At 36.5% G+C, this 24,815-nt stretch overlaps 1 protein-coding gene across 1 annotated transcript in view; it reads right to left on the reverse strand.

Moving 5' to 3' along the window:
- LOC306863353 (rotatin-like) overlaps window positions 1-24,815 on the reverse strand; it is a gene marked incomplete at its 5' end in the record, with an annotated part of 65,548 nt that overhangs the window by 40,598 nt on the left and 135 nt on the right. The window contains 21 exon segments of the mRNA XM_079406629.1: window positions 221-317; window positions 3,565-3,682; window positions 4,408-4,496; window positions 5,042-5,141; window positions 5,317-5,479; window positions 8,250-8,389; window positions 8,846-8,962; window positions 9,358-9,483; window positions 10,236-10,362; window positions 10,480-10,592; window positions 12,681-12,893; window positions 13,160-13,330; window positions 14,580-14,695; window positions 14,825-15,003; window positions 15,940-16,105; window positions 16,525-16,672; window positions 17,453-17,567; window positions 17,673-17,763; window positions 22,842-22,919; window positions 23,147-23,342; window positions 23,603-23,790. Coding sequence (XP_079262755.1) covers window positions 221-317; window positions 3,565-3,682; window positions 4,408-4,496; window positions 5,042-5,141; window positions 5,317-5,479; window positions 8,250-8,389; window positions 8,846-8,962; window positions 9,358-9,483; window positions 10,236-10,362; window positions 10,480-10,592; window positions 12,681-12,893; window positions 13,160-13,330; window positions 14,580-14,695; window positions 14,825-15,003; window positions 15,940-16,105; window positions 16,525-16,672; window positions 17,453-17,567; window positions 17,673-17,763; window positions 22,842-22,919; window positions 23,147-23,342; window positions 23,603-23,790 — 2,851 coding nt within the window.

A 24,815-nucleotide genomic window follows, 5' to 3' on the forward strand; every position in this document is an offset into this window, starting at 1 on the left:
AAGAAGCAACTTCATCTACATCTTGGATGGCCTAAGGTTGAGTACATTTTCAGCAAATCTTAAATTTTGGGGTAAACTATTCTTTTAAGTTAAAGAAAACACTTCTTCGTAATTATAAACATGTCATCAATTAGGGTTTTGTTAACTGACAGGGTTGAATGCAACTGGCTGCAGATATTTTACATATAGACACATAGACCGTACAACAAAGAAAACATACCAAACATCCATTCTTGCTATTTCATCAAACAGCAGAATGCACATCAATGCGGCAGCCTCGCTCACATCACCCTGCTTCTCCTTTATCAACAGAGAAGCTTAAAAAGATGCAACAAAAGAAGTCAAATGACCAGGAGAGCAATCATTTAAAATGTACAAAGGTGTCAAAGCAGGAATCGTTCCGTATATATACACATTATAAATGGTTAATTGTGTAGCTTGAAGAGCTACATCCTGAGAGCAAGGTAAAAGAAAACATGAAAACAAAACTATAACAGGGAAAGCAACACAACTCATCAATAATAGATGTTAAAGTAAAACAAAACAAAAAGGGCTTGGGCCATAAAAACTAATTTTACATCACCATACTTTAGGCGATCACAAACATTCACAAACAGCAAACAGGGGAGCTCTTCACTTGGAAATGCTTGGAAATGTCTGGACATGTGGGGCATGCATAAAAAGTCCATTTGCCATTTGTGCAATGTTCTAGAGAACTGGACGGAAAGCTCTGCATTTTCAGCAGTAAATATATAAAAAAAAACAAAGTGTGCAATTACAAGCAGCAATTAAAGGGATAGTTCACCCAAAAATTCTAATTACCCCATGATTTACTCACCCTCAAGCCATCCCAAGTGTATATTACTTTCTTCTTTCAGACGAATGCAGTCGGAGTTATTAAAAAATGTCCTGGCTCTTCCAAGATTTATAGTGGCAGTGAATGGGGGTTGTGATTTTGAAGCCAAAAAAATATATAACATCCATCATAAAAAGTACTCCACACAGCTCTGGGGACATTTCTTTATCTAACTCTGACTGTATTCATCTGAAAGAAAAGAGGATGGCTTTAGAGTGAATAAATAATGGGGTAATTTTCATTTTTGGGTGAGCTATCCCTTTAAGTTGCCAAACACACCAGTAGAGTTTAGTAGACACAGTAGATCTGTGCTGTCACAACATGTAATCAGTTGTTTGTTTGTTTGAAAGGCTAGAAGATATGTTGCGTATAACTATTGATCAGTATGTGTTGCTGACTTCAAACTTTGCTTAAACCCTTAGGGCATGGTGGGAATGAAGTTGTGTTTCAAAAATGGCCATTGAGTTGTTTGCATGTTTTGAAATGGTTATGAAATTCAAATATCCAATTACTCACATGTATGAGTTTTGATGTGCAAGCGGTCTAAGTTAATATTGTAAAATATTGCAGACATTGATTGCAGAAAACATGGCAATCAAGCCTTCACAAACATATAGAAAGAAAAATCATGACTTTATTTTCCAAAATTATTCCAGATTCAAATAGTTTGATTAGTAGGCAACGCTGTCACCAGTAAGATGTAATGGCAATGACATCTACCAAGCATCAGTTTAATAAGAAAATGAATTAAACATGTTCTCACTTCCTGTTTCAGTTATATATGCCATCATATGTGTCGGTGTGTTGAGCACAATGTATTTGGTAAATCAAAAGCTTTTAAAAACACCACCGGGGACTGAAGATGTTTAAAGCTCCAATGTTGAAATGTTGAAGTTCCCAAAAATGGGGGAAAAAAAATAGATAAATAAATAAAAATCAGAATGATCCAATAAATCCAATGAAAAATATTAGTAATAACATAACATTTTATATAAAAAGGTTTGGGAACAGTATTTGTTTTGTTTTTTTTATCAACAAGTATGCTTTAAATTGATCAAAAGCGACAGTAAACACATTTAGAAGGTTACTCACAGTTTCACAGATTTTTAATGTTAAAATATTACAAAAAATATTAAGCGCCACAACTAGGGGTGGAACGGTTCAACTTACTCAAATAAAAATAAAGAAAATAAGAATATTCTATCTAACTACCCGCAACAGTACAAATAAATACAAAAGAGTAAAGATACAAATAAAAGAAAGAGTGATTTTCAGAGGTTTTTTCAGTAGCTAACATTAGTTTTTAGGTACAGAAATTGAATAAACTAATCTAATGAAAAATAGCATTGCATATTTTACTGTAAATTAAAGATTAATCTTTAAAGTTACAAAAGCTATTCAATCAAGAGCAATGAATGATTTCCTTGTCATTGCTGTATGATGAATATTAAAGGGGTCTGCTATGTTCATTATTGCACCCAACAGCAGAACACCTTAATTGCTCAATCAGAGACATCTTGTCTTCCCCTGCACTGGAGTGGACACAATGGCGGACAGCTCTCAGCTCACTCAGGGCGGGTCTAAGGTAAGACGGTCTTGTCAATCAACTATCGTGGGAGCGGCCTGTGCAGAACTACGTCATTCTGACAGGAAACTCAGAACAGCCTGATTTGAGAAAGGGGAACACTGGGTGGATTTTTTTCATTATAGGATGGATGTGTACACACTTCCAACACGCATTTATGTTCAAACAACTTGTAAAGTGAATTTTGCATCCGATAACCCCTTTAGTGCTGTCACTTTAAGAGAATGCACTGATATGGTACGTTCAGCCGTCTATGTCCGCTATAGGATACTTACCAAGATGGGCATTTTGACAATTTTTGTGTGAATTTGTCCACTCAAACAAAACTTCAGAGAGAGCTTAATATTTGCGTGCGTTCTGAGGCGTAGGTTTGCACGCTTCGAATGAGAGCTCACACAAATCTTCTCACTGCGCGTGTGAGCTCACGTCCTTTGGCTTTTTGCAAAGCTTAAATGAGTTTAATTTAAACACCGATATCAACGTGTGCTGTCCAGGTCTCACCTGCACACGCACGCTATCAGCACGATGACGGAATAAATGACTGCTCAAAGTGCTCATATTCCAGCATACGGCACTCGCATTGAACAAGAGTGAATGTTTCTTGAGCATCAAATCAGCACATTAGAATGATTTCTAAAGGACCATGTGACAGTGTAGACTGGAGTAATGGCTGCTGAAAATTCATTTTTGCCATTATAATAATAAATTACATTTTAAAATATATTAAAATAGAACACTATTTTAAACTGTAATATTACAATATTACTGTATTTTTTTATCAAACAAATGCAGCCTTGGTGAGCGTCTAAGAGACGTCTAATTTTATATATATATTTTTTTAACTTACCAACGTCAAACATTTGAACAGTAGTGACCATGTTACTGAATTATGAACTGTTGGTGGCGCTAGAGGGACTGAAAGAATGACCCAAAATTGGCACTATGAACATTGAAATCCTTCCCAATCATTGTACCAAAGTGGCTGACAAAAACTCCAAAAGAATGTAAAATAATAAGAGAACTAGCCACTACAAAAGGTTCCTGCAAAACTATGGTGCATGGGACTAATTATCTACGGTAAACTGAATGAATTAATGTTGGAGGGATGTTTTGCAGACCGTACCTCTGAGCAGCATGATGAGAAGAGACGTCTGCTGAGCCAGACTGTGACGCAGGGAGGGGTCTGCAAACACCAGCTTCCTCAGCATGCATATGCTGGGCTCCAACAAGCAATCCATGCTCTACATAATGAATAAAAACCTGAATTCAAAACCTTCTAATGTCAACACATCCCGTAGATAAGGCACATGACATGAGTTGCAAAGGTCTGGGCTTCTTGGAAGTACTGAATAAAATAAAGTGAGATAATTAAATAAGTTTTAATAATCATCAGAAGAATTTTCACACTCTGTTAAACCTAGGGAAAAATCACAGCCGCGATAAACTACTGAAGTGCTAAGTTGTTTAGAAAGGTGTTATGCCACTGGTGCTGCCTTGCTAGTGGAAAAGTCATAACAAGTCATCATGATTGAGTCTAGAAGTGTTTACACAGTCAACAAAACCACAAACGCAGTCATAACATTCACAGTAAGACTATAACATCTCAAAAACTTAGCCTCAAAGCCAAGGCAAGTAGTCAAAACAAACAGCCAAAGCAAAGTCACAACTGACATTAACAGCACTAACTAGGCATGGCAAATGGAGGCGACGTATCGGATTCTGCTCATGGTATAATTGCCAGACATTTCGGTGCATAATTTTAGCTAATTAGTCCCATTAGCAGGCCGGAATACTCGACAAAGCTGGCAGCTTTCAGCCTAGGGATGTACAGATCATGCAATAGATGTGAATTAATACTGACTCACTCTTGATTGACACCATTAACTGAAGCATCATGCCCAGGCACCAGTTTACCAAATTAATTAATGATAAAAGGCAACGAAACAAAAGAGAATGTGAGGTTTACCGCCACATCGTTGTTGACACTCTCCTTGATGAAAGATATGAGCTTGTCTGATAAACCCAAGGCCTTCAGCACAGCATGCATTGATGAATCTATAAAGAACATAATGAAATATAAATCAAGACTGGCTTTGTTTCTAGCACACATTAAAATATGTTATCTGCTTTGGCAATTTATGTTTCAGAGATCAAACACTTGCTTCAAAACACTTAAAATTGGTTTGTGAGGTGTTTCAAGAAAAATGGAGCTCACTCAGGAAAGACAACATGTTTAAGTTGATGCAAATGACAACAGTCCACACATTAAGTTATAATGCGGATGGTTGGATGAACCACTTTTAATTTAGCATTATTGATTTATACCATTACAGATTTTGTTAATATTTTAAATTAGACTTTATTTTTTTATATTCCGTTATCATTTTTAGTTACATCTTTAATCATTTTTCATCATTTTCATTTTTTAAGCATGTTTATTTAGTTTTAGTTATGTTAGTATTTAAACAAACTAAACAAAAATGAGAAATGTTGCATTGGAAACTAGCTGAAATAAAACTTCAGTTAATGTTTATTTTACTTCATAAAATAAGTATTTTATTTTTATTTTATTTCAAAAAATAAAAGTATGGATACCTCACCTTGCAGAACAATAGACAGCTGTTCAGCCGCAGATCTCCGCAAAACTAGATCTACCGTTTCTGACGTGAGAATACTGTATAACTTATTTACAGACTCCACCTGTAAAAAAATTAATAAAAAAATGAGCGTTAACCGAAGCTTGTTTCAACAGCTCCAAGAATAAAGCATTTTTTTCACATGATGTCAATGCCAGTAATGGTTCTTCACCAACAAATACTCAATACAACACTAGAGTGCATTGTTAATACACAGCTGAGCGAGGAAAGTGATTTACCTTCACAAATGACTTGTCTGAATTGCTCAACTTTATGTCCACACTTTTATTAAGAACATAGAGATTTGGTAAACATGACAGTGTGGAGCTGTCCAAGGTTGGTCTAGCTCCACCAGCGCTGGTCAGGTGTGGTAGTAGATGTTGGACTGCTGTATTCCTCACGCTAAAAGTTGCAAACAGAGCCACAGTATTTACAGCATTTAGGAAGAAAGTTATTAAGTCCAAGCTGCTCTTTTCTATACAGTAAAAGTAAATGCTGATCATTATTGTCTGTGAATAACAAATTACTTTTCAGTCTGTTAAAAAGTAGTAAACAAAGCATTTTTTTAAAAAGGACTTAACAGTAAAACAATATATTTTACATTCAGTTTACAATCAAGTGTATTCATTTTCAGCCACTTAAATGCATGTTAACTGCAAATGTATTATAGTTTAAATTTACATTAAGTGCAATTAGCTGAACTTTAGAGAGCTTTTTTGACCCACTCAAGTAGTATATTTCTTATATGTAATTTCATAATTACTTCTATTATTGTTAAAATATTGTTAAAGTGTATTGCACAATGTACTGACAAGCATTTACGGTAAACTAAAATATACTATAATGTAATTTCTATTGATTTTGATTTAATTATTCCATCATTCTAACTTTCATGTCGTATTTATTTCAAACACACTTGTAATAACAAATTTGTAATAATGAAGTTGCAATTTAGAACATTTAAATATGTACTAGTATAATTAATGTAATATTGAAATAAAATTATACAAAAGTACTTACATGTGATTTCAAATGTTAGTCAACACATCAAAATAAGTGTACTTCTCTAAAGAATGACAATATTACTAAAATATATTTTAATGATTTAATGTACAGAGAAATGTTTAATTTGACAATACATGCAGTGTTAATTTTGACAGGCATTTTTGATTTAGTCTTAGTTTTTATCTTGAGACGAAAATGCTTAATAGTCTTAGTCACACTTTAGTCATTTGAGTCTTTCATAATTTTAGTCGATGAAAAGTCATTGCATTTTTGTCAACTTTTAGTCATTACTTTTAGTCAAACTGCAGTTACCGACATTTATTTTGGTAGCTATTTTTAGTCTTCAAACAAAGAGAGTCATTAATTATTTTCTCTTTAGACCAAATCAATTAAGCTTATGAGAAATTTGAATCGAGGATTGAATTTGAAAAAAACTGGAATAAATGATGACAATTACAATTTTTGGGTAGAGATACAAATTAAACTCATTTTTCAGACACAGCAGGTTTACTTAACAAGATGGAAGGCATGCATGTAATACTGACACACATTCAGTTTTCACCCACCTGTTTACGCTCACTTAAGCCATAACCGACTGTATTTACGTGAGATACTCTACACGATAGACATTTGGACAGCTGTGTGTGTATTTGAGCACTGAGAACTGATCGTGTGCTGTCTGAGAACTGATGAAGTGGAGCGTGCGCGAGAGAGAGCTCTTCTATCAGCGCAATTCCGCATATGCCGCCTTCACTAAGTTAATCGACAACGAATTGTGACTCCCGGGAAAAAGGAGATGTCTGGTCACCCAATCCCTAACCCTTCAGGTGCTGAGGCCATTGTTTCAGATCGCTAGTTAGCGTTTTGGTAGCCTATCCATCTACTACGGCTGCCATACTGAGACTAGATATGCAAGCGCCCAGTTAATTTAGCCTATAAGATGTATTTTGAATGTCCGGTAGTCCTCAAATAACATTCTAGTCCTGTCTCGTCTTGTTAACGAAGACGCAGCATAAAATTTCGTCATAGTTTTTTTCATAAGATATTAGTTTTAGCCCGTTAACGTCTCATCTTAGTCATAGAAAAAATGTTTGTTAACGAGTATTTTTCTTCATCTTCATTGACGAAATTAACACTGAGTACATGACTTAATTGTGTCAGGCAATGGTTTTTGAAAGTGCACTCTTTTTAAATACACTTAAGTAGCCTTTTATTGTATTATTAATATTACATAATCTGTAAGTACAGTTTTTTTTTTTTTAAGAATTGAAGTAGCAATCCGCCCCTCTCTTCTGTGGAGTGACGAGCAGACCATAGATATGCGTAGATTCCCTATTCGACTGCTCCAGATACATTGACACGTCAGCCATCTCGCATTCACCATAATAATCAATGAATATTCAAATATATACAAGCGTATAACTTGCTGTTGTAGACGCACACAGTCAATGTGCTCAAAGATTTGCAGACCGTTCCAATGAGACATCTAGGTATATATATCTATGGAGCATACTAAACTTCAGCCGCGAAGCTGGCTTAATAGCACATTATTAGGAAAGGCAATTTGCAAAGATTCATAAAAAAACCCTTATACTCACTTCTTCTGTAGATAAAGCTGGATCACGAATGATTCGGGCGGACATAGATGCATTTATGTAGATCGAGGATCGGCGCATTCACTTCAAAGTGAAAGTAACGTAAATCCTCTGCCTTCAGCGGCTTAGATGTCGGGAGTAAATGACTACTGCTATATTCATTATTATATCCAACAAATAAACACTTCAATCGCTTAATCGGAGACATCTTGTCTTCCCCTGCACCGGAGCTAACACAATGGCGGACAGCTCTCAGTTCACTCAGGGCGGGTCTAAGGTAAGACGGTCTTGTCAATCAACTATCGCGGGAGTGGTCTGTACAGAACTACGTCATTCTGACAGGAAACTCAGAACAGCCTGATTTGAGACAGGGGATTTTATAACAAGGATTTAAAAAAAAAAAAAACACTGGGTGGATTTTTATCATTATAGGATGGATGTGTACACACACTTCCAAAACACATTTATGTTCAAACAACTTGAAAAGTGAATTTTGCATCCGATGACCCCTTTAAGAAAGCAAAAAATAAATAATTATTAGATATCCAAACCGATGTGCACGTTTAACTTACGCATGATGCTTGGTGAACAGAAGCCGGAGGGCCGCCCGCAGTCTAGCAGTCAGTGAGCACACCTCATCTCCCTTTTCAGCAGATGCTTCACTTATCAGCAGGATACGGTTTCCCAGGGCGTCCTCAGTGCTTGCGTAACTCTAATATACAAAAACGCACCAAGTTTTACCACAGCCATGGTGGACAATAGACTCAAGCTTAAATCCATCTTGGAAAAACAATAAACAGCACACAATGCCATTTCATCACTGCTTTATTGACAGCACAAACCAATTACTCAGAGGCTTCAACTAAAAATGAATCAAATGTGATGACCTTGACAAGATTTATGAATATTCAATTTCAACCCCACCCCACCCGCAGTGGACGTTTAAAAAAAAAATTAAACACAGCTTCGGTTGTTGAAAAGTACAAAACAACCTTGTTTAAAATAGAATGCGGCATAACATGGATATTATCATTCAGCCTCGGGCATCTCGCAAACACGTTAATATTACATTGGAAATTATTTTTTCAGCCCAATTTGACGGTTATATTGCGGCTGTGCATTGTTTGTGCGTATGGCGAGAGATGTGGAGAAAGGAAAGTGTTTGCACCTGTAATATGGGAATGACCGGGTAAAGTGCCTCATTAAATCTGCTCCAACTTGCAGCTGTCATCATCAATCGTCCCTTCAGCAGATAGAGTAGAATATCCTTGGCAGCAGCGCTCACCTTTGGATCACATATAAAGTTAGTTGATGGTGCTATGATACTGCACTTAAAACAAGCTACCTCATCCAAATCTACCAACTGCCACCTACAGCAGTGAAACGAGGGCATTTCCAATGTCAATCATTAGCTTAGCATGACCTCATTAAACATGGAGCGTGGATACATTACTTATCAGCAAGCTGTGTATTGGTATATCAAAATATTTCTTCTTTGTGCATTACTTGGGGTCTCGCTGGAAACAGGAAGATGAATAATTCACCTCTATTGCTTGGTCTTTAAGGCCAAACATACTGATCTCATACAGGACAAGGGAATAAAGCAAGAAATGCACTCCGCTGCAGATGGATGAGGCATTACTTGGGGTCTCACTGGAAACAGGAAGATGAATAATTCACCTCTCTTGCTTGGTCTTGAAGGCCAAACATACTGATCTCATACAGGACACGGGAATAAAGCAAGAAATGCACTCCGCTGCAGATGGATGAGGCAGGTTTGGCCACGTTCTGTACTCCTAAACACTCCTGTAGGGATGAGAGCAGGAAGTTAGGGTGGGATATTACCATTTACAGAGTTCAGGTGTCACCAACACCCTATGTGAAGTGTAATAGAATTGCTAGGCAATGTAATAGAAATTTGACGTATACTAAACACAACCATTATATGTTGTTATGTTATTAAATGTTATAGGTCTATTGCTAGCTGGAAATACCAGGTCATAAAGTGGTCAAGCTTGCCAACTACTCTAAAAAGTGCTTTGGATAATAGCTAACATATAGTAAACATGATTTTTGTAATATTTCAATATATAATATTTTTGGTACAATTTTCTTTTATGTTTTTGAAAGTCTCTTATGGTTTATGCCCCAAACTATAAAACTACGTTGTAGTGTAAATGTAATATTCTAATTAAATATTTGTTAATAATCTAACACTCCTTAACTGAATTTAAATATCACAAATCTTAAATAAACAAAATATACTTAATTTTATTGAATGTAATAATAGAGTCCTTTGTTTGTGAATATATTGTGGCCATTCTTCTTTGAGGTTCGCAACTGAACTGCAGAACAGGAAACACTGGACTACTGGGTCAAGCACTTAAAACCATGTTAGATCAGTTAATGTCCAACTTTGACCAACAATGTAGCTGGTTTAGCTGGAATTTTCACATTTCCAAAACTAGGTGAACTTTTCCCTGACTTTCCTGTCACTTATCTACTGGAAGTGGCTTAAAATAGGCTCTATCTCCCAATTTCCACTGCACATCTTGTACCTTCAAAATGCTCAGAGTGCAGGAGTAGGTGTCTGCCTTCACCGGGGACAGAGGATGAGACAAAAGTTTCAGAAATATCTTCTGACTTTGCGACTGCAGGAGCGGGCTTGCTTGTGCAAATTTCCACCTACGAAGAGACATGATTTTTACAGGTTTTTATACGACGACACCTCTTCCGCAGTGCCAGACAAAACAGCAGATGTCAATGGCGGTTTTATAGTTTCCATAATTGTGAGCAACTTACAGATAGGAGCAAATCTGGACGCATTCCTTCACCACCGGTAGGTGCTGATGATACGGAAAAGCATCTATTCCTTGGTCAGCGAGCTCCAAAAGCTCATGCCAATTCTTATCGCCCTGTAAAGAAACATTTCACTTGCATCAATTCTACTTAAAAGTAATAGTTATACAGAAAATAAGAACATACAGGTTTGGAACGATATGAGGGTGAAGAAATAACCATACTTAAGTGAGCTAGTCGTCTAAAGACAAACCATTATTCAAGTTGCATTACTATCTTCTTGATTAAATTTAACTTAGGGCTGCCCGATTTATCGGTACCAAATCGGTTATTGAGATTGCTGAGTGTTCAGGGTTACATGCTCGATCTCAGGTTAGATGGAGCATGGGGCATATCAGGTGGAATTCTACATTTTGATTAACTGATTGACTTTAGTTAAGTTGTTTTGCAGTTGCATTAACTATGAGGGGCTAGACAAAAATACTATTGGGGTACTAGATAGCATGGGGTGCCATACTTTATAGTACTAGCCATAACTACTATGGCAAGCATGGGCGACCAATTAGTGTTAGTCATAACCTCTGGATGATGAATAGACTAGTGAGTTTGTGGCTGTGAGAAATGGACAAACAAACCAATTTGCATTTCAACCAAAATTCGAGGTCATAATATAATGGAGTCAGAATAAAGTTTAATTACTCACCCTCATGTCGTTCCAAATCTGTAAGACCTTCGTTCATCTTCGGAACACAAACTAAGATATTTTTGATGAAATCTGAGAGCTTTCTGACCCTCCATTGACAGCAACGCAACTACCACGTTCAAGGCCCAGAAAGGTAGTAAGGACATTGTTAAAATAGTCCATGTGACATTTAGTTAAACCTTAATTTTATGAAGCTACGAGAATAATTTTTTGTGCCCAAAGAAAACAAAAATAATGACTTTATTCAGCAATTTCTTCTCTTCCGTGTCAGCCTCCGATGTGCATTCATGACAGTACAACGACACATGCGTGTACCTTCCTCTGCTTGCAAAAAAGGTACAGCGTATCCGAGTTCTACGTCAGAACACGCATCGAAGACTGAAATTGCTGAATAGTCATTATTTTTGTTTTATTTGCGCACAAAAGTATTCTCGTAGCTTCATAAAATTAAGGTTGAACCATTGATGTCACACGGACTATTTTAATGATGTCCTTACTACCTTTCTGGGCCTTGAACGTGTCAGTTGCTCACATTGCTGTCTATGCAGGGTCAGAAAGCTCACGGATTTCATCACAAATATCTTAATTTGTGTTCCGAAGATGAACAAAGGTCTTACAGGTTTGAAACGACCTGAGGGCAAGTAAGGACAGAATTTTAAATATTGGGTGAACTATACCTTTAAATTATTTAGCACACAGAAAAGACTGAACACTAAGGAAACTTTAGTAAGGAACTAAGGAAACAACCACAATCACCTACTGTCCTTGGCACTTTAAAATGGATGATGTTTTTTTTGAATGAATTAGTTTTAATGGTTGTATTTTCATTATATTGAGGTATGATTGTTTATTCTGTAAAGCACTTTGGGCAACTTAGTTGCATTTTTATAGTGATATATAAATAAATAAAACTAAACTAAACTAAACCACAACTGAATTCCATTGTTGGGCCAACTGGGTAGACCTTACAAGATTTGAAATGTTTGTCAAAATGTTATCAGTGTCAGTTATTAATGGATAGTTTCATTGTTCAAGCTCATTTCCTCTGCTTTTACATTTTTTTCTTTAATGTATTGTTAATCTTTAAAAAAAAAAATAGTAACACTATTAAATAAAATAAAATCAAAGTCAAAATGACTTTTTGTGTTTAGTTTCATTTATTTAGACAGTAGTGTAGAATACCAACTATAACAAAATAAAATAACTATTGGCTTATCAACTAGAATTTTAATCATTTTAATTCAATGAATCCACTGGAAGGAATATATTATTTTACCATATATTAGAAACCTCAAAATGACTCAAAGCTCAATTAATTTTTTTATTTAAACAGCATCGTTTAATATCGGCTATAACATTACATCATAATTATCAGCTTATCGGTATCAACCAGAATTTCAATATCAGTGGATGCCTTAATTCACTGAATCCACTAGAAGATACATATTCTTCTAGTAGATATCCTGCAAGTTATTCCATCTTGAAAGTTTCCAATCATTACCTCAGCCTGTGAATCTTTTAAAAAAGTGCATGAAGCCTCCATCCAGTGAGAAATGCGGGATACTCTACGATACAGGCTGTATCTTTCAAAGCAAGCCTGTTCTAGGTACGCCACAGCTGACTCATGGATGAGGGGGTACGCCACACTGAAGGATGAATCGAGACACACGAGGAAAATGGCAGCCACTGTACTTTCCGGAAGGTTATCTCCAGCCTGTTTGTAAAGACATCATACACAAGGTAATAAACACACATATGTACACTAAACAAACACACACTAATGAATTTGTCTGTAATTACAATGCTGTCCTTAGGTCTACAGCTTAACTGAACAATTGACCCTTTCACAGCGACTTCTGGTGTGTTTCACACTCTCATTTGTTTTAATAATGACCATGAAGGACACGGCCATATGTCCATTCAGCGATGGTGACACGGCTTATTAATGTCTAAGAATGGCACAGCCATATGCTCACTCACCTTCTCCACAGGTAACAAGGTTTGCAGGAGACGTATTGTGAAAATGGCAGTGCCCGTGAAGACCATTCGGTGGTGGATCACAGACGATTCTGGTTGTTCAGAGGAAGTCATGCCATGGTGGGAGCATATAACATCTCCCAATGTCTCTATACATGCCTGTAATTTCTCCCTCTTTCACAAGACAAAAAAAAAAAAACATAAGTACTGAGAGACTCACTGATCTCATGTCATTTTATTGCCAGCAGGGGGCAGCAAGAGTCCTGTGCATTTCAAAGAAAGTTTTCAGATGACAGCAGTTGTTCAAGATAAAACGCCATGAGCGTGCATTAAAGATCAATGAGGGAGAGAGGCATTCCGTGAAAAATACATAATCATATGCGGCGGGGAACGTTCTCATAGGTGTGCACACACACTAAGCACAATGGGTTTGTTTAAAAAGATTTCTATGGGCAAGAAACATCGTTGGATGAGACAAATTTGTAAATCAGTGCGATGCGACCTACATAATCCTTGGTATGAGTATGATGCAATGCATTGATGTAATTTTATGTTAAATACTGATAAGCTGAATGAAACAAAGTAAACTAATATAGTGATGATGGTAAAACTTTACAATAAGGTTGTGAACGTTAACATTTTGTGAATATCTATATGTTAACATTGGTTTATGCATTATGAACTAACATGAATTATACCTAAATGTTAACATATCTGCGTATTGGTTACCATTGACCAGGACTCTATAATAGAAGAGATATTGTATCTCAATGGGACCATCTTGGTTAAATAAATAAAATTTTAAAAAGTTATATTTTATCAATGAGGCTCGTTACATTAACATTAGTTGATGAATTAGGTATCATAAACTAATATAAACAGCAATAAAACAGAATTCAGTAATCCATGTTACCTTAAAAATGTATTAAAATTTTATTATTAATGCTCATTCATAATACATTAATGTTAATTCATACAACCTGAAATGTTTTAATGCACTAACATTAAGCAAGATTAATAAATGCTCTAAAAGCAAGTTCATTCTTACTTCATATGAGCCATTTCATTACTAACACTATTGAATAGGGCCATACTGAAACGAGTTATAGCTTAACATAAGCTGTAAAATCTTACTGTATTTTACTAAACCAATACAAATATTTTAGATGGAAATAGCAGATGTATTGAGTTGTCAGGAGCAAACAGGGACTTCTAAGTGGTAAAACTGGCCTAAAAAACAACGGTTGTGCCATGACTGATTTGCGCTGACAGCTTAACATTCTACAATGACCATCTGTCCCTCAGAGTAAGTGGAGTGGGTTAGACAGAGCAGCAACAGGTGTGTGTTTGTATGCACTAATGCAGACATCAGCCTCATGGCTATGGACCTGCACCGTGGAGGAGGGTTATTGAAGACACTTGCCAACTCTGTCGCAGTCAGGCTGTGCTCGTCCCACACCTCGGGGGCTATACTGTCTCCTAGCAGCCCCTGTGCCTCTGCCAGCAGCTCTAGCACCCGTTGGAAAACCTTCAGGCTCTCTGAAAGGGCGGGGATGAGAAAAAAAAAAAAAGTGGAATATGATGAGCGATGGAAGCATACGTGTGAGGGGAATGGCAGCAGCTGTAGCCGCGTTTGAAACAGGAAAGAGGGTTTAAGAGGACTCTCACCTGCCCTGATGAGAGGGAGAGCGTGCTCCACGGCCGCCACGGCGAATCTAGCTAGGCTCCACTGCTGCAGCTCCGATGAGTCCTCCGCTTCCATCTCCAGAGGGAGCTCCGTGTGGGGCTGCAGGAGGGGAGACTGTTGGGCTGGCCTGGGGGGAGCCCCTCTCTGACTGCTGCTACCGCTGTACCGCACAAATCAAAAAGAATTCTTAATCGCTGAAGACAAGAATGGTTTTGAGCAACATTTAAAAAAAATGAAAAGATTTTTCAAAGGCGGTGACGAATACTTTCGTCATGTTTAGTTCTCATCTTTTCCAACATACACCTAAATTTAGTAATTATAGCCTTTAAAAGCCATATTTCACACTTTGTAGTTTTTTTCATTCTAAGTCTAAGATTTTTTTTTATCATTGCATTTATCTGACCAAAAAAGACAGTAATATTGTGAAATATTATTATAATGCAAAATAACTTTTTTTTTATTTTAATATATTTTAAAATGTAATTTATTCTTCACAATTTATAGTTTTTTTTTTCATCATTTTAAGTCTCTATACATAATTTATTTATAAAAATGTCATTTATTCCAGTGAGGGCAAAGCAAAATTTTCAGTAACCATTACTCCAGTCTTTAGCGTCACATTATCCTGCAGAAGTTATTTTAATATGCTGATTTGGTGCTCAAGAAACATGTTATATTACATGTTTTGCACAGAAAAGAGTGCAGCTAAAAAAAAATTGTAGAAACCATGATATAGTTTTGTTTGCAATTATTTTGAATTCATTTGATTCATATTTTTGTAACAAGGTAAAAGTCTTTACTGTCACTTTCAGTAAATTTAATGCATCCTTGCTGAATAAAAGTATTAATTTATTTTTTAAAATCTTACTGACCCAAAGTAGTGTACTTTTTGAAAACTATCTGTACCTTTACGATTTCTATATGCAAATTACCTCTGGAAAATTAATAATTAAAATAAATATTTTTAAAAAATATAATAAAAACAAATGGCATGTACAAAGAGAAATGTTTAACCAATTAAATGTCTTTTTTATTTAAAAAATGAACAAGGAAAATCCTGTCTTCTATTTTATTTTAAAGGTAGAGAATAAAGCACCTAGAAGAGGCAGCATCTCCGTCCTGGCCATCCCCACATACCCGCTGACCAGGTCTGCCCACCACAGAGGGTCTGGGGGAGATTTCCTCTGGGGATGAGACTCCTGAGCATTGGGTAGCCCTCACCTCCTGAGGGTAGGATATAGACGAGTTCTGAGACACAGAGTCTAAAGGGGTGAAATAATAAGATGGATATTAATTCAGCATTTATAAAACTCTTAAACTTACAATTTTAAAATAACATTTAGAATAGGAGCCAAACAATAAATATTTAAAAGTTTAGGGTCAATAAGATTTATTTTTAAAGAAATGAATAGCTTTATTCAGCAAGGATGCATTAAATTGATCAAAAGTGACAGTAATGACACTTATAGGCCTGGTTTCACAGACAGGCCATAGTTAATCTAACCCTAATTTTGGGGTGAAATATCCCTTTAATAGTTAATAAGCCAATGCATGTAAAAAAAAATAAAAAAATAAAAACTTTCTGACTTTTAGAATGCTACAAAAATCTAAAAAAAGATGAGCTAATATAAGTGAACCTCCACAGAGGAAGTTAACAGTTATAATAGATGGTGTTTGGAACCTTGCTTGGCTGAGCAGAAGCTTGGATCGCTGTAGAAACGTAGGCGGCTCCTCAAGTTCCTGCAAAGCTGTTCCAGACAGGCCAATGCCTGAAACATCAGATAGCTGACATCACCATCAACATTCAGACCGAGAAGTGACAGCAGACTCTAGAGGGGAAAACAGCAATATATGAAAACATAAGTTGATGTTGTCTTGTAAACCTGAAAGTTTAGAATTGTTATAACATTACAGCACAACCGCTCTGATCTAAATGCTGCAAGTGTTTTAAGGGAAGTGATTCTACATTCAATTAGGCACTAAATAAAAGGCCACCTGATACTGACTTTTAGCTTGTGTAATTTGTACCAATTTAAAATTCACTACCCCTCCAGTGATACCAAAGCAATGCCAATGAATCAGGTTGATTCAATAAACCTAATTGAACTGATCACTCCAGAGTCAGAATCAGTGGCACCTTTTAAACAATTAAACAAAAGATCAAGAGCATTAAGAAAAAAAGAGAATGCTTCCAAAACAATTCAAACGCTTTATTCTAGCGCAACAGAATAATAAATCATTTTCATTGAGGCTATTGAGACAACATATCTCAGAAAGAGGATCTCAAATGTGTCCCTGCCAGCACATTTTTGACAGAAATACAGCAATGCTTGTCGCTCAGTTTTAAATGCTTGTACTAAAATGGCTAGTGCCAGCTTGCCAGATAATCACCACGGTACAGTCCTAGACATAAGACACGATTTGCCACTGTCATTCCAATACTTTCTGGACTTGAATGCATTGTGCAGCCAAACAGATTCTGTGGCATTCAATTATAGAATGGAACGCGGATTACAGAGCCCACAATATCACTTTCATCACTGTCACTCAACTGATGAAGCTCCCATCAGGGGTTAAAACAACTGACAGAAATGAAATTTAAATCTTACTTGAACTGTACTTGGCCTTTGCAGGAATATTTCTGCAGGGAAGTCTTGCATGGTGACGTCACGAAGCAGCTCGCAGGTGGTTCGTACTAAATTGTTATTGTCGCTTCTGAGGGAACTAAAGATTGAACAAGAGTCAGGTCATTTCGGCAATAAGATATATATATATATATTTATTAGATAGCAACTGTAGTAAAATTACACTAAGCATGGGTACAAATACCTTTCATTTGATGACAATATATGTCGATCGGTTGTGTTCAAAGACAGCCATGGAAAAACAGAGAACTTCAAGCATCTTACAGACGTACTGACTGCAGCAGGGTTCCAGACAAAAAAATCGAGTAAGGAGCCATTGGCTCCTATAAAAGAAAAACTTAGGCGCCAAATTATTTTTTTAGGTGCCACAGAATAAAAGTGGTTTATTTTATTATTATCATTTTATTTTTCCCCCCAATTTTAACATTTCAATCATTTTGTCATGTGTTTATGTCTTATCTTTTCTAGGCTTTATCAGCATTTTAATCCATCTTGTAGATGATCAGGTCGACCGGGGGACTAAGGTTTTAGTGTGAATTAAATGTCTTTTACAACTTGAAATATACAGTCACAAAGAATTGTTCGTTACACAGAATCTGTAGCAATATCATGGACCATAAGCATCACTTGGCAACTGAGTGCAGTGCATCCTATAAATGTTGTCACGTCTTTCACACATTCAGTCTGTTTTTCTTCATTAGTAAAATGCAATTTTATAGGAGGAGTTGAATCATGTACAACAGAATAAGTAAAAATATTAATATGCAACAGCGCATGAATATAGCAAACCGCTCCTCTTTATAGTTATTTTTCTAGCTGGCTGATGAGTTTATGGACACTGAGTGGTTATTCTGAGGTAAATGTATTGCAATGCAATGTTTACAAGCTTTATACATTTCCTCAGTTTGAAACAATGAGCTTTTACATAAAACATTTCAGTAAGTTGTACTATAGGCTTTCTTATTGCCTACCTTTTGATCATGTTCATTTCATACTATAGTAGTAAATCGAAATATATAATGGGTTCACTTGCTGCTTTAACTGAGGTGCTAAAGAGATCGCGCCTGAGCATTAAGTGCGATACTCTCCGCTCGCGCGATCCGGACGCATACACGGACCGTGTGGACGCGGGGTACTGGTGTTTATATTACCCAAAGTGTGCGCTTGTGGTCCGCATTAAAGAGCACCCAAACCGCATCATTTGAATTTCCTAGCATTTTAAAGCTGATACTTTGTTTATTAAAAAGACAGCACAAAGCTTTTTGCGATTACTGGATGGCAAGTGCGCTTCAAATAACAGGAAGTCCATGCATTAACAGAACACAGCATATAGACTAAGATCTCGATAAGAAGATCGACCGGACAAGTGTAAATGCATCTGGTTGTTGAAACCACATATGGTAATTTTACTCCTCCCATAATATTAAAATAATAGACATGTGAGAGCGTTTTATAGCCTATATGGCATGTTATAGTCAGATATGACAGCGCAATGCAACACGCATCACCGCGGATGAGTAGCGGAGTATTTCTTCAGCAAGAGACGCGCAAACTGAATGAATCTGAAAGTAAGCCGCAGACGCTCAACACACAATCTTCTTCATTAAAAGTAGCGAGACTAGCCTATCTTTCCAGTGCTGATGCCGCGCGCTCTCTTGATATTGAAATTAGCTGATAATTAATACAATTATCCATTGCTTTCATTGACGTGAACTCCGTTATATTTGCATATGAAGCGGGAATTGAAGAACGGATTTATATCCGTTTTGCGAAAACACATTTATGTGGCCAAGTGTAAATGGGGAAACGTTTTAACAAATCATATAGATATCCGATCAGAGAAAATGCATGAAGTGAGCAGGTGTAAACAGGCCCTTTCAGGTCTCTCTCACTGCGTTCAGCAGACTGTGTGCGGCAGAGAGGAGGACTGTTTGAAACTCTTTTCAGTAAAACTTTGATGCGCATCGTCTTATGCAAGTTTAATACGTGAACATAACAAAAGATGTGAGCGCAAAACAATCGGGAAAAAAGTCCTTTCATGCAAATTATATATAGTCGCCAGTGGCGACCTCAGCAAGAACTTCACTCGCAAATTAATATTTTTGGTCGCAAATGCGACCATTTTAGTCGCAGTTTGGAGCCCTGCTGCAGGGTAAAGAAATAAAAGAGTCAGTCTCAAGACTTTAAACAAAGGCAACATTTTCATCAATATGTTGATATGTTAATATGCAAATTCTGTCAATATTTTAGGAACAACATGAGTGCGAGTAAATGTTGACAGAACTTTCATTTTTGGGTGAAATACTGTTCTTCAAGTCTGCTGTACAATGTACATGTGTTTTTATGCATGCAAACTAAAACATTTGGTTTCTGAAATATGTTGAACACAAGAGTTCTTAAAGATACCTAAATATGTCAGCAACATTGTATAACTAGATAACAGATTAGATTTTGACAGAATCGTAAGAATTATTTGGGACAGTATTACAAGCATCAGTTCAAATGGTTGACAATTACAAATTAATTGCTTTAACTTCTTCCTTTTTTGTAAATAAAATTAAAAGCTTCATTAAAAATATACTATTGTTTAAACTTTAAAAGTTTGGGGTTTCATAAGATTTATTTTGAAAGATGATAATACTTTTCTTCAGTAAGGTTGCATTTAATTTAATTGCATTTCATGAGCTTTAAGCGCTAATCATCAAAATTAAAACAAAAAAACTTTTGAAATGTTTTACATGTAATGAATCTAAAATATATGAAAGTTTCACTTTTTTAAATAAGTTACAAGAAAAAAAATTCTCTTTATAAAGTTTTTTTTAAAAAACTTTCACGATATTCTAATTTTCTGAGATGTACCTGTATAAGTATATATGATTTATGAGAAACAGGACTGAAAGCAACAGGATTGAGATTTTAGGATAAAACTAGCAAATACATATAATCTAGCCACATGGAGTACATGCTAATATTATGAGAATACTCAGCAAATTATAGTGATTCACCAAAGATATGTTTTTTTTAAATAAACAACATTTAAGAAATACACTCACCTAAAGGATTATTAGGAACACCTGTTCACTTTCTCATTAATGCAATTATCTAATCAACCAATCACATGGCAGTTGCTTCAATGCATTTAGGGGTGTGGTCCTGGTCAAGACAATCTCCTGAACTCCAAACTGAATGTCAGAATGGGAAAGAAAGGTGATTTAAGCAATTTTGAGCGTGGCATGGTTGTTGGTGCCAGACGGGCCGGTCTGAGTATTTCACAATCTGCTCAGTTACTGGGATTTTCACGCACAACCATTTCTAGGGTTTACAAAGAATGGTGTGAAAAGGGAAAAACATCCAGTATGCGGCAGTCCTGTGGGCGAAAATGCCTTGTTGATGCTAGAGGTCAGAGGAGAATGGGCCGACTGATTCAAGCTGATAGAAGAGCCACTTTGACTGAAATAACCACTCGTTACAACCGAGGTATGCAGCAAAGCATTTGTGAAGCCACAACACGCACAACCTTGAGGCGGATGGGCTACAACAGCAGAAGACCCCACCGGGTACCACTCATCTCCACTACAAATAGGAAAAAGAGGCTACAATTTGCACGAGCTCACCAAAATTGGACGGTTGAAGACTGGAAAAATGTTGCCTGGTCTGATGAGTCTCGATTTCTGTTGTCATTCAGATGGTAGAGTCAGAATTTGGCGTAAACAGAATGAGAACATGGATCCATCATGCCTTGTTACCACGGTACAGGCTGGTGGTGGTGGTGTAATGGTGTGGGGGATGTTTTCTTGGCACACTTTAGGCCCCTTAGTGCCAATTGGGCATCGTTTAAATGCCACGACCTACCTGAGCATTGTTTCTGACCATGTCCATCCCTTTATGACCACCATGTACCCATCCTCTGATGGCTACTTCCAGCAGGATAATGCACCATGTCACAAAGCTCGAATCATTTCAAATTGGTTTCTTGAACATGACAATGAGTTCACTGTACTAAAATGGCCCCCAGAGTCACCAGATCTCAACCCAATAGTGCATCTTTGGGATGTGGTGGAACGGGAGCTTCGTGCCCTGGATGTGCATCCCACAAATCTCCATCAACTGCAAGATGCTATCCTAACAATATGGGCCAACATTTCTAAAGAATGCTTTCAGCACCTTGTTGAATCAATGCCACGTAGAATTAAGGCAGTTCTGAAGGCGAAAGGGGGTCAAACACTGTATTAGTATGGTGTTCCTAATAATCCTTTAGGTGAGTGTATATACCAATAATATTTCACAACACTACCTTTTTAACTCAAATAAATGCAGTCCTGGTGAGAAAAATATGCTTATGTATACAAAGATTTAATATAAATAATATAAATGTATATCTTTTTGACAGACATAAAAAATTTGCTAAAATGCTAACAAAATGTTTTTTTTTATAAAAAATAAAGATATTAGCATGCAAATCTGCACAATTGCCCTAACCTTGCCAGAAGAAAAAAAGATAACACTTTATTTTAAGGTGTCCATAATACAATAATACAGTAATTACCTAGTTAAGTACTTAGAAGTAACCGTTGTACTTACATGAAACAAAATTTACTTATGTAACTAAGTTATGGAACAGCCTGTACTTACAGTTTGTAACTATGTAGATGTATTAGGCAGCTACTGTTACACACATGTAACAGACCGAGTCTGTTACACCGCTACTTATGTAACCAAAAGATTGTTACATGTATTGCAGACATTATACAATGTAATTACAAATGTACACAGGCATAAGCTAATTAAAATAAAGTGTATCAAGATTGTACTTAAGTGTACTTCATGTGTATCTATACTGTACACCTTATCCAGCTGTGCCTTGGTTTGATTTAACCCACCAGTACACAGCTTAAATACATGTAATACCTTTCTAATTACATTACAGTTACATAATATTACACAGGCATAAGCTACTTAAAATAAAGTGCATCAAGACTGTACTTAATTGTACTAGAAGTGGTGTAACAGACTCGGTCTCTTACATGTGTGTAACAGTAGCTGCCTATTACATCTATATAATTACAAACTCTAAGTACAGGCTGTTCCATAACTTAATTACGTAATAAGTACATTTTATTTCATGCAAGTACAACGGCTACTACCAAGTATTTAATTAGGTAATTACTCTGTATTATAACACCTTAAAATAAAGTGTTACCAAAAAAAATACTTGCAGTCGAGTCCTGACAATTCTTATCAGTGTTGATATTAGATTATTTAACACATACATTCCACAGTGATCAATTTTCCAGATTTAAGTTCTCTATGAAAGTTAGTTAACAAAAAGTAATTTGATGTTCATGTCACCTACATGATACTCTAGGGGTGGGAGCATCTGTCTGCTTGGGTTTACTGCACTGGAAATATCCCCTAGCCGACGAGTCGTCTTCTGAGAACACAAAAGCAGCTGCAGTTGAAAAGCGAATCAGACCCAGCACTTTCATGCTCTCCTCTGCCTTGAATCAGACAGTCTACTCATGTTCAATCCGGAGCTGCTGTCAGACAGCTATTCAAAAACAGGACTATGTGGCAACCTTGACATTGGTTATAATGACATCGATATCTACAGTAATCTGCAGAACAAACGGATATAAAATCAATATAATGTTTTTATACCTGTCTGCAGCGAAGGAACAGAGTGTGGCTCGTAGGAGATTGTGGGTGGATAACTAGGCAGGGCCTCTGGGAGGTGGAAGAGCTGATCGAAGATGCCGTCTACGACTGTTCGGAGGCGAGGATCCACATTAGGCGAGAGCTGTGTTAGGAATTCGACAGCCCCTACCTCCCGTAGCATTTGGGCTCCGGTTGGGTGCTTTGACATGGAACAGAAACCAAAATTAGATACTACTCAAAACATGCCATCTAGTAGAATAATCTGCCTGGTTCTTTCTGTGGATGCTGACATCCACTTGCACTTGTTTCCCTTCATGATCTGATTGGTAATGAATAGTGCCACTGCAGTGAGGCCCATTAAAACATCACTTCCTGTCATTGAGAACATCTCACTAAATGCAGCCTGGCAATATAAAGACACTCAAATCATTTTACATACCTTCTGTGCATTATAATTACCTTGGACAGCGTGCTGATCAACTCCAGAACTTCCTCCTGCAATGGAACCTCTGGAAAATTAAACCATTCCAGAAGGAATACAAACAGCATCCTTTCTTGCACCAGACCAGGAATGGCAATGAGACCATGATCCAGTTTGCTTCTGATATTTTTAAGAGCCCGAACTCTGATTTCCACTAAGGAGTGCCCTTATGGAGAAAAACAATGATGTACGAATACAGTATTTTAAAGCAATGCAACAATTTACACACTCTACACTACAAAAGCATATTTTTTCAATGCATTTCAATATTGAAACTTTCTTGAAGGGATAGTTCACCCAAAAATGAAAATTCTTACTCACCCTCCACAGGTGTCTTTTATTTATGATGAAAAGAAGGAAAGATATTTTGAAGAATGTTGGTAACCAATCAGTTGATGGTAACCACTGATTTCCCGTTAACTTTGGTTCAGTTGCCAAAATTATTTAAAATATCTTATTTTGTGTTCAGCAACTGATTCATACAGGTTTGGAACAACTTGAGGGAGTAAACAACAGAACTGTCTTTTCTTTTTTGGTGAACTATCCCTTTAAATAAAGATAAATTAGCTTGAGAAGCAAAATGACTTCACATATTAAGTCTTGTTTTCTGAAAAATGTATCAATTGAATGAGTTTTTGTTTAAAACAGGACATAATATCTGCCAGTGGGGTCAGAATAATATTCTTGTTTCCGCTTTTAATTGTCTTTTTCTTATTTTAAGCATAAACTCACACACAAACTTTGAAACATTTCTCAGAAAACAAGACTTAATATCTTAAGTCATTTTGTGATACAAGCAAATGTATGATTCAATAATGTTTTACGTTAGATATTTGTACAGCAAAACAAGACAAAACTACTAAGCAAGAAATAGATTTTTGCAGCATATACGAAGCAGGCTGATGCATTTTCCTGATACTATAACACAGATTGCAGTTCAGCTACACAAGATAACAAAAAACGTGCAGATTGATTGTTGTTATCAATATAATAAACTAAATACAACAAAGAAAACGTTGACAGATCCTTTTGTGAGTGAGCTGCTATGAAAACGCAGGCGCAACAACGTTATATTAGCCTTTGTATGACTTCAATAAACTAAAGAAATACTTTTTTGTAAGATACAACAACAATACTAGCATGACTGGTACTTATGCATAAGTTACATGTTATGCCAAATAACAGTTATCT

The sequence above is a fragment of the Barbus barbus genome, assembly GCF_936440315.1.
Source record: "Barbus barbus genome assembly, chromosome: 44".
In the NCBI taxonomy this organism is placed as follows: Eukaryota; Metazoa; Chordata; class Actinopteri; order Cypriniformes; family Cyprinidae; genus Barbus; species Barbus barbus.